The 10,910-nt window shown below is 64.2% G+C and overlaps 1 protein-coding gene across 1 annotated transcript; it reads right to left on the reverse strand.

The window, feature by feature from the left end:
* Nucleotides 1-2,411, reverse strand: FZD2 (frizzled class receptor 2). Its single transcript, XM_041398992.1, has one exon. The coding sequence runs from the start codon at nt 1,907-1,909 to the stop codon at nt 236-238; it is 1,674 nt and encodes a 557-aa protein (XP_041254926.1). The 5' UTR covers nt 1,910-2,411; the 3' UTR covers nt 1-235.
* Nucleotides 2,412-10,910: the final 8,499 nt, after the last annotated feature.

Below are 10,910 nucleotides of genomic sequence, written 5' to 3' on the forward strand. Positions count from 1 at the left end.
CTCCCTCTCTCTCCTCCTATTTTCTCCCTCACTTTTTTCACATTTTTAAATAGAAATATATACTTAAATTTACAAATGCTATTTACAGGTTTAATTACAAAAAAAAAAATTCAAAGAAAAAGAGAGACACCCCTTAGACGTTAATAAATCTAAAAATAAAAAATATATAATAACTCCTCCCCCCCCACCCCCACAAAAAAATATTTCAGGCCGAAGGGCGGCGGGGCCGGGGGGGTCACACCGTGGTCTCGCCCTGCTTGCTGTTGGTGAGCCGAGTGTAGAACTTCCTCCAGGAGTGCAGGGTTTTGCCCGACCATATCCAGAACCCGGAGGTGATGCCCACGATCAGAGTCATGAGATACTTGATCATGTAGACGGTGAAGTCGGGGGTCATGCGGGGGGTGAAGTGCAGCGGGCAGGGGATGGCCAAGCTCTTGCAGTTCTGGCTGATCCAGCTGCGCTCCCAGTGCTCGCGGAACGCCTGCTCGTAGAAGTAGCAGGCGATGACAATGGTGGCCGGGACGGTGTAGAGGACGCTGAAGACCCCGATGCGGACCATGAGCCGCTCCAGCTTCTCCGTCTTGGTGCCGCCGTGCTTCATGATGGTGCGGATGCGGAAGAGGGAGACGAAGCCGGCCAGGAGGAAGGAGGTGCCGATGAAGAGGTAGACGAAGAGCGGGGCCAGCACGAAGCCTCGCAGAGGGTCGATGTTGTTGAGGCCCACAAAGCAGACGCCGCTCAGCAGGTCGCCGTCGATCTGCCCCATGGCCAGGATGGTGATGGTCTTGACTGCTGGCACTGCCCAGGCGGCCAAGTGGAAGTACTGGGAGTTGGCCTCGATGGCCTCGTGGCCCCACTTCATGCCGGCAGCCAGGAACCAGGTGAGGGACAGGATGACCCACCAGATGGAGCTGGCCATGCTGAAGAAGTAGAGCATCATGAAGAGGATGGTGCAGCCCTCCTTCTTGGTGCCCTGCACCACGGTGCGGTAGCCGTCCTCCTGGAAGCGCTCGTTGCAGACCACCCTCTCCTCCAGCACGAAGCCGGCGATGTAGGCCACCGACACCATGGTGTAACACCCTGAGAGGAAGATGATGGGTCGCTCGGGGTAGCGGAAGCGCTGCATGTCCACCAGGTAGGTGGTGACGGTGAAGAAGGTGGAGGCACAGCACAGGACGGACCAGATGAGGATCCAGATGCGGGCGAAGCGGATCTCGTCCTCGTTGAAGAACATGTGGCCGTCAGGACGGGTGGGCTCGCAGGGCGCCGCGCAGTCCTTCTCCCCCAGGAACTTGTAGTTGAGGTAGCTGGGCACCTTCAGCGCCCGCGGGCAGTGGAAGGGGTGGTCGAGGGTGGCATAGCGAGGGGCGCCGGGGGTGCCCTGGCCGGCCAGTGGCGTGGCACTGGTCAGCAGTGCTGGGGAGCTGCCGTCCTCCGAGTGGTTCTGCCCCACACAGATCTGCTCGGCGCCGTGCCGGGGGAAGTTCTCACATCGCAACCGCTCCGGCCACTGGAACCCGAATTTGTTCATGAGGGCCTCGCAGCCCTGGCGCGCCCGCTCGCAGATGGAGCGGCACGGCGGGATGGCCTGCTCCAGCACCGTGCACACCGGCGCGTACATGGAGCACAGGAAGAACTTCAGCTCCAGCGAGCACTGCACCTTCACCAGCGGGTAGAACTGGTGCACCTCCAGCCCCGCGTCCTCCTGGTTGGTGTGACCCAGCAGGTTGGGCATGATGGTCTGGTTGTAGGCGATGTCGGTGCAGAGCGGGATGGAGATGGGCTGGCAGAAGCCGTGGTCGGGGATGGAGATGCCCTTCTCACCGTGCAGCTGGCCCCGGCTCGGTGCCGGCACGCTCAGCCCCGCCAGCAGCCAGGCCAGGGCGGGCAGCACGCCGGGGGGGCCCATGGTGCCCCGAGCCGTGCGCCCCGATTTACCGTGCCCGGTGCCCAGCCGGACGGCCAATCCTCCCGTCCGGGGCTGCCGTGCCCGGTGCTGCCTGGACGACTCCCAGTGACTGGATAGGCTCTGGTCCCGCCTGGATGACTCCGGGTGGCCTGATCCGCCGTGCCCGATGCTGCTGACTCGACGGCTCCCAGGGATCAGCTCTGCCGTGGCCGGTGCTGGCCGGACGATCCCCGGTGACTGGATATTCAGCTCCCGCCTGGACGGCTCCCGGAGCCCGGATCCCCCGTACTCGGCGCTGCCCGAACGGCTCCCGCTGCCCGCTGTCCGCCTACCCCGTGCCCGGCGGGACGGCTCCCGGTGTCTTGATCTACTGTGCGTGGCGGGACGGCTCTCGGTGCTCGGACGTGGCGATCCCGGTGCTCCGCGGCGCTGCTCCCGCTGTCCGAACTTGGCGCTCCTGCTGCTCCCGGAGCCGCGGGCGGGAGGTGGTGCCGGGAGGGGGGTCCCGNCCCGCCCCGGGGGTCACCGCCCCCCCCAAAGTTTTTCCGAGCCGTGCGAACTCCCCCCGCGGGCGGGGTCGGGCCGGGGCCGCGGGGAACGGCCCTGCCGAGTGCCCTGTGTCCCCAAACCGCACTGCGGCCTCTGCCGCCCGTGTCCCCTGTGCCCCCCGTGTCCCCTTGTTCCTGCTCTGTGTGCCCTGCTGTCCGTGCCACCCCGTCCCCCCGTGTCCCCTTGGTCCCCGCTCTGTGTGCCCTGCTGTCCTGTGTCCCCCCGTGTCCCCTTCTTCTCCACCGTGCCTCCTGACAACCACCGTGGTCACTATACCTCTGTCCTGTGCCCCTCCCCTGTCCTCTGCGCCTCCCATGTACCCTGTGCTCCCCGAGTGCTCTGCACCCTGCCATGTCCCCTGTCCCCTGTGTCCCCTGCATCCCCCACTGTATGCTCTAGCCCTGCTGTGGCTTTTGCACTCCCTCCATGCCCCCTCTGTGTCTCCTGTGTCCCCCTTGTTCCCTCTGCACTACTCATGTCCCCTAACCCCCCACCTTTGGGGCTGCTCCCCCCAGCCTAAGACCCACATTCCCCATGACGTGCTGCAAGGTGTCCCCACTGTCCCCAGCTCGACTTTAGGCTGCAGTGGAGCAGAATCAGCTCCCACGCCCCACTGGAGACCTCCAGAACAGGGTGTGTATTGGCCCCAATGTCCCTTTTCCCCAGGCATCTGCCAGGCAGTGCCACCACTCCATGGGCTGCCCATTGCCACCCTGGGGTGCTGCACCCCCAAAAGGCCACTACACAGCCAGGGGTGTCCCCATATCAGTGAGGGGAGGTGGGAAACATCCTGCAACCTGCCTCTCCCCCCCACCTCACAATCCCACACCTCCCACCCCAACTGGGGGGTTGTGCTGAAGGGAACCTCTGTCCCCAAAAACAGGGCAGTGGGAGAGGCCTGGGGGACTGGGACACACTGTGGGGAACTGGAGCGAGCTGCAGGTGAGGGGCGGGGTCTTGGACAGGGCAGAGGTGGACAGGGATATACCTGGAGGGAACCAGGACACACTGGGAGGATCCAGGGCATGCTGGGGGGATCTGGAACACACAAGGAGGGAAGTGAAACACAGTGGGGAAACACTGGAACACACTGTGGGGGGACACTGGGACACAGCAGGGGGATCCAGGACATCCTGGGGGCATCCAAGACACATTGAGAGTGTTGGGACATAGGGAGGTCAAACACAGTGGGGTCATGGGACACACTGGGGAGTCAAGAACAAACTGGGGGCACAGGGACACACTGGGGAGACTTAGACACACTGGGAGAGACTGGCACCCACCGGAGTTCCCTTTTCAGGGAATGAAACTGTAGGTGACCACCCCAGATTTTGGCACTAGAATGGGGGGCTGCCTTTCGCAAGGCAAGGGGGCTGCCTTTCCGCCCCCCCCTTTCCCTGGGGGGGCTGCAGTGGGGAGCCTCTGCCCCTGTCTGCTCCGTTTTGGGGTGCTGGGGGATGAGGGGCAGCCGAGGGGGCTGTGGTGGGGAGCCCCCTGCCCCCGTCCGCTCCGTTTTGGGGGGCTGGGGGGCTTCTGGCAGCCCCCTTCCCTCCCTCCCTGCGCGTCCTCCCTCCCTTTCTCTCCCTTTCCTGTAACTTAAGCTTTTGTTGTGAGCAGGAGACCCGGGCTGTCGTGAAAAGAGGGGGCCCCACCGCCTTTCACAGCGTAATTGAAACCATTGCGGCTCCTGGCCGAGGGGGAAGGGCAGGGGGGGGCTCCAAAATCAAAGCCTGGGGGGGAAAGACGGGACACACGATGCTGCCGGCCCCCCTCCCCGCCAGCCGGACGTGCCGGGTGTCCCGGCGGGGCTGGCGGGGCTCTCCCCGCTCCCGGGGACGGCGGAGCCTCCGGGGCTGCTGTGGGGTGAGGCGGTGGATGGCAGCCAGGGCCGCCTGGCCCCGATGGGGCACCCAGGGGTGCTGCCTTTGGGCACAGCCGGGGTCGGTGGGTGTCCGGTGGTCCCGGGCGGGAGACGGCGGAGAGGCTGGCACGGCGCCGGCGGCGGGGCCGAGTCCGGAGCCCGGCCAGCGCCGACTCCGGCCCGTTCCCGTTCCCGTTCCCGTTCCCGCTCCCGGCTGCAGTGGGAAGGCAGGGCGGCTGCTCTGGCCGCAGCTCCTCTCGGCCCTGTGGCGGCACGGTCTGGTTGGGTGACCCCCACGGTGGCCCCCAGTCCCACAGCGACAGGGACGGAGGGGTACAAGGGTGTCTGCACAGCCACGTGCATCTTGGCTTCCTAAACGCTTCAGATTTTGGATTCTCTCTGGACATGGGGGGGTTTCATTTCCAGAAGGGGTTGCAGAGGCTGACCCCATGCTCCCTGTCCTCCTGGGTGCTGGTTCAGGACAAGAGTCCCCAAAGCCTCCAGGGACACACTCTGGTTCCACCCAGAGTGGGTGCTCAGCCCTCCTGGGGAGGGCAAAACCCAGAGCAGACCCTGCAGTCAGCCCTGAGAGGAAGCCCTGGGTGGACTGGGGGTGTCAGGGGACACCCTAGGGAAGCAGCCAGTGGGGTCCTGCCTGCTCAGGGGTGTCTCCTCACAGGGACATTCAGGGTGGCCAGGGAATCCTGTTGATATCACTCGTCCCTGTCACCAGGCTCCCAGCCCTATTCCCAGGCCCTGCCCGGGAGCATGAGGGATGGTAGAGTGTGCTGCACCCTCTGCAAAACTTTCCAGGAGAGTCTACACTTGGTGTCCTGGGTGGAGGGAACGCCATGAAGACAAGGACAAACCCTTGCATGCAGTGGGAGAGGGTGGGTGCTGCCTAGACTGGGCTTTACTGGGAGTGTGGGGCCAAACCCAGCTCTTCCCCCCAGCTCCCCTTCGTGTCCTCACAGAGCTGCTCAGGGTGGGGGGCACCCAGGGGTCCCAACCCTCCCACTGCTCCACTCTCACTTCATCCCAATAGAGCACTGGGGGGTGCTGGTGGGCACCCTGTGTTGCCAGTCCCCTGCTCCCAGCACCCAAGGGTCCCCAGGGGGAGGCCCGTGGGTACCACCACCTCCAAAACTCTGGTGGCTCCTGTGTCCCTCGTGGAGCAGGACATGATGCCCATGCAGCCCCCCCTTCCTGGGATTCCTCCAGCACCATCAGGTGCCAGGATGCCTGTGGGGTCCCCCCCTGCACCCATCAAAGCCAAGGATGGGGGACACTGCTGGGAACACCCATATCACCTCCAGCAGCACTCTAGCCCAGCCACAGGCTGATGGCCTCTTTCTGAGCCTCCTCCCTGGGGACAGGTACCCTGGAGGTGACACTGGGGGTGGCACCACATCTGGCACAGGCCCTGTGCATGGCCCCATGCAGGGCTGGTGCTGGCCATGCAGTAGTGGCCAGCACCACTCTGAAGGGCAGTGTTTCCAGGGGGCAATGGCAGCACCAGTTTGCTGTAAGTGTCCCTTAGGGATGGGCACACAGGATGGCAAAGGAGAAATGGGGAATGGAGGGGCTGTGGCAGGCAATGCCAGGCAGGATGGGGATCTCGGGGGTCCCCCAGGAGCACAGAGGAAGGGAAGGGCCTCCCGGCCCTGCCCTTGGCTTTGTTTCACACTTAAGAGCCTCTAATTAAAACCAGGCACAAAGGCCCTGGCTGGCGGCAGGCGCGAGGTGCCAGCAGAGGACGGGGGTCTGTCACCAAGGGAACAGCAGTGACATGGGGTCCTGGGCATGGGCCTCTGCAATCCTGGGCATAAGCGGGCACGAACAGACACACAGACAGACACAGACACACAGACACAGACACAGACACACACACACACGTGTGCTCCCTGCCCTGTGGGCCAGGGATAGAAGTGCTCAGGCCTGGTTTGTACTGGTCTGAACTGGTCTGATGGTCTGCAGTGGCTCGATGTGTGGTGTGTGGGAGGGGTCTGTGAGCAGCACTGCCCAGGGGGGCTGCGGGCAGAGATGAGCCCTGGGCTGTTTGTGGGGTGAGTCAAGCCCTGGGGTGCCCCTGCCCTGGGGTCAGCCTGGTTGGCAGCGGGCACAGCTTTAGTCAAGGACCACAGAGGGTCCCCAGCTGGGATCGGGGGGCTGGTGGGTGACCCCGAGACTGGCCATGACGAGCTGGGAGATGAGCCCCCCCACACAATATGGGTCTGCCTGCCTGGATCCCTCGGGGTGGTGAGACCCCAAAGCTGCAGCGTCCCCCAAAGCCATCCCCGGTGCCCACAGGGCACGAAGCCCACCGGGGCGGGCGCAGGGAAAGTGGCTTAAGCACACCTTGACCTTGCTGGCGGGGGAGGATCCCCTCAGCTTGTCCGACACATCTCCTGCCAGCGCCGGCATTGAGAGCGCGCGAGCCCGCGCGCGGAGGAGCCGGCATGAAAAGGCAGCTTAGGCATCTCCTGCTGCGAGAGATGGATTAGGGGCTTCGGGGAGGCCGGGGGACAGCCAGCGCCACAGCCACCGGGCCGCGATGGCCGCGTGCCGGCGGCCAGGCCGCGGGGCCAGGGTGGGCACGCAGCCACTGCCCCATGGCACCGTCCTGCTGGGACACCGGGGCAGAGGGATGGGACACTGCGGGAGAAAAGCGTGTGTGTGGAAAACGCCAAGGGCTGTCCCGGCAGGGAGGGGACACAGGGGCTGGCAGCCCCGGCCCCGCTGTGGGCCCCCCTGGCTGGCAGCAGCTGTCACTGTCAGGGCTCGGGTATTTTTAGAGCCGCCCTAGACCGCAGTGACCATTTCTGCCCACGGAGTGCATGGGATTGGGGCAGGGAGGGGAGGGGGGAAATGGGCACAAATTTCCCTTTTTGCTCTGCTTTGGGGTTGGCAGTGCCCTTTAAGTCCCCAGGGAAGCACCTGGAGCTGACAATGGTCCCTACGGGGCACAGGGACCCCATATTGGTGGGGTGGGCATGGTCTAACCATCTCAGCTCTGTCCCCATGCTGGGTTGGGGTCTGTGTTCCCAGGGCAGTGACAGTGATGTCCCCACAGGGACAGCCTGGACCCCTGGATGTCCCCTAGGAACTGTTCCAGGTCTGTGGGGTGGCCCCTGTGGTGGAAATGCAGGCAGGATGGGGTGCCCCTCTGGCCATCCCTCCCTCTCCCAGGAACAGCTGTGCCCTCAGCCGGGGGCAGGGGACCTGCCAGCACTGGGCATGTGACAGGAGGTGATAGAGCTGCTATTTATACCTTCCTGTGTCAGGGCTGGGTGTGGGGACCCAGTGAGCCCATGCCACTGACCCATGGTGACTCTCAGGGTCCCCCGAGTGCCCGTTTGTCCCCCAGCACCAACCAAAATCCCCTGTAGGGAGGGGTGGGCTCAGTATGACCAGAAGTGTCACATTCCATAGTGTCACACAGCCATTCCAACTGTCCCCAGCCCACTGGGGACACAGAGTCACGTCTGTACCCAGTGGGGGCACAGAGTTGACACAGGGACATGGAGCTGTCCCTATGCCCAATGGGGACAGAGTTGTCCCCATTGTGGACACTGAGCTGTCACCGTGTCTGACAGTGCATGAAGTTGTTCCCAACAAGGACACTGAGTTGTCCCCGTGCCCAGTGGGACACAGAGCTGTCCCTGTGCCAGTCCCTCCGGCCTAGAGGGTACCAGAGGAGGGCAGATGTGTCCCCCAAATGCCACAGGTCCTGGGGAGCACACATCCCCGGAGGCCCTTGGCACAGGGAGATGCCAGGTGGGGAGGCATTCATTCCCGGCCTCCCTCCTGCTCCTGTGGCAGCAGGGCAGGGGAGCACAGCCCAGAGAGGGGCCCCCAGAGAAGAGGGGCCCCCCAGAGAAGAGGAGCCCTGGTGAATGCAGCACAGGCTCCTGGTCCTGAGGGGCCTCTGCTCATGCTGGGCTCTGGGGTGCCTTGGCCTGGGGACACTGTGCCCGTTGAGCACCTCAGGCAGAGAAGCCCAGGGACTCAGCCCTTTGGCACCAAGTGACACAGGCAGGGCTGAGAAGTCCTGGGCAGCACTGTGGGCCCCAGGACCACCCCAGCACCACCCCTGCTGTGAGCTCAGCACCCCTGGAGTGCCAGGTTCCCAAAGCCCAGGCAGGCAGAGCTGGGTTCCCCCCACGCATGGGTGAGGATGAGCACCAGCTTTGTGCACCCAGTGAGAAGGGGCAAAGGACACCAGCACAGCTGGGTCCTGCCAGGGGAGCTGCCACCCTCCTCAGGGGTCCCCACATTCCCTGTTCCAGGTTCATCCCACCTGGCTTGACACAGCCCCATCTCCTTGCAGGGCCTTGTCTGGCTCAGCACCCCATGGTGGGTGGGGGGGAGGGGGTCCAGGGGGTGGCTGGGCATCCCAGTGACCACCTGGGTAGGTCAGGAGCCCCCTGTTGTGGGCACAGCCCCTGCACTGGAGCCAAGGGTGCCCACCCAGGACCCACGGGTGGGCTGGGATGCAGGACATTTGACTGAATCACCCACAGGGCTGTCCCACATGGTGTGGTTGGGCTCCCTCGGCAGGGGTCCCAGGTCCAGTCCTGCCCATGTGGACCCACCTGGGTGCTTTGGGAGGATAAGGAGGGGACCACAGATCTGACATGGGCCACTGGGATTTTTGAGGGGTGTTGAGTAAAGCAGACAGGCAGAGCATCAGCAGGACATTCTCAGGGCAATGAGGAGCAAATTGGAGCGTGTTTCTGCCCAGCAAGAAATGGACAGAAACATGGCCACTCTGCAATGCAGAAGTCCCAGCTCACAGCCACCAAGCCCTTCTCAGCACACAGGGCTGGCTGGTTCCAGGAGAGAGCTAAGATTAGAATCATAGGATATTAGGGGTAGGGATGGACCTTAAAACCATCTAGTCCCACCCCCAGGCTGCTCAAGGCCTTACCCAACCCGGCTTTGAACACTGCCAGGGGTGGGGCATCCAGCACCTCCCTGTACTGGGAGGTTTTTACTTCCAGGATATCCTGGGGGAATTCCTGCAGGGCTGCTGTGGTGGGGCAGAAGGCTGAGTACAGCATTCCCTCCTAGCAAGTGAGAGGCACATGCTCCACACAGGAGTTCTGGCAGCACAGGCCAGCCTGGCTCACCGCAGGAACAAATCGGGTCTGGAGCTACCCCGTGGAGCACAAAGAACAAGCAGTGCTTCAGGACTCACTGCTCCGCTGTGCAGGGCACAGGTGTCCCCTCAGGGACAGCTCTGGTGGCACATGGAGGCTCACACTGCAGACAGCCCCGATCCCGAACTCCTCTCCCTCACCCGGCTCTGACAGGCAGCAGGGGGCAGCAGGGCCCGGGCAGAGAGGCTGCTGCAGAGAGAGGGAACGCAATGAATGAATGGAGAGACAGATGGGATCTGTTTTTCCTGCTGTCAGGGCAGGCGGAGGGCCGGCGACACACGGCACGGTGCTCAGGGACAGCTGGTGACAGCTGTGCTGGGGGATGGAGAAGCAGAGACCTCTGCAGACCCAGACCCAAATCCTAGACCCAGACCTCAAACCTAGACCCAGACCCAGACTCCAAATCCAACCGCTGCCTACAAATCCAGACCCAGACCTAGACCCCGTCCCCTGACGCCAACCCAGCCAAGGCCCCAAGTCCCCAGTCCTGGTCCCCAAGTCTAGACCCAGATGTAGATCCTAGACCCGACCCCGATCCCAAAACCAGACCCAGCCTCCAGACCCTAACCTAGCACCTGCCCCCAGCTCCCGGTACTGTCCGTGGCACTGCTGCTGTGGCACTGCAGAGGGCAGGGCTGCGGCTGCACGAGCCGGGCACACACTTCCCACTCAGGGCCGAGGAGAGGCCGTCGCAGCCCGGCCGGAGGGCGGCGGCAGCACCGGAGATACGAGCACGGGGCTCTGTCGGGCCCTGGGCTGCACCGCGGGGCTGGCTCTGAGCGCCGCGATGCGCTCAGGATTTGTGCTGGGCACCGCCTCAGGGCGGGGTGCGATTTCTGTGATCCCCGTGAGGGCTCACCCGGGCCCGGACCGCTCCCAGCGCCGAGGGGCTCCGGGCTGCCCTCAGCCGCCCCCCTGCGGACCCCACCGAACTGCCTCTGCGCATGCGCCGCCCCAGCAGGCGGCACGGCCCGCTGCGCACATCGGGGGCGGTAGCGAGCCCGCGATCCTATTGGCTCACACGACCATCACTCAATCGACTGGAGCAGTCCCATTGGCTCGGGCTGGGAGGGCGGGAAGGCTGAAGTGGATCTCGCTCTCTCCGTGTCGAGCCCTCTCTCCCTGTCGAGCCGTGTGACGCCTGTTGCAGCGGGTGGGAAACGGTGCCCAGCGCTGCGCTGTAGCTCGCGCCCTAATTGGCTGCTAGGCACCCGCGTGCGCTACTCCCTCCCTCATTGGTTGTCCGGCGCCCGCGTGCCGCCGTTCGCGCCCCCATTGGCCGTCGGGGCGTGCATGCGCGGTGCCATCTGCAGTCAGACGCGCAGCAAGGCTCGGGGGGGCGTGACCTGCCGCGGCAGAGCCCTGAGGGCGCGGCCGGCCGTGCGAGCCGTTTCCGTCCCCGTCCCCTCGGCGTGCTCAGCAAGGCTCG

The sequence above is a fragment of the Onychostruthus taczanowskii genome, unplaced genomic scaffold (genome assembly GCF_017590055.1).
Source record: "Onychostruthus taczanowskii isolate IOZ18803 unplaced genomic scaffold, ASM1759005v1 scaffold151, whole genome shotgun sequence".
Classification (NCBI taxonomy): domain Eukaryota; kingdom Metazoa; phylum Chordata; class Aves; order Passeriformes; family Passeridae; genus Onychostruthus; species Onychostruthus taczanowskii.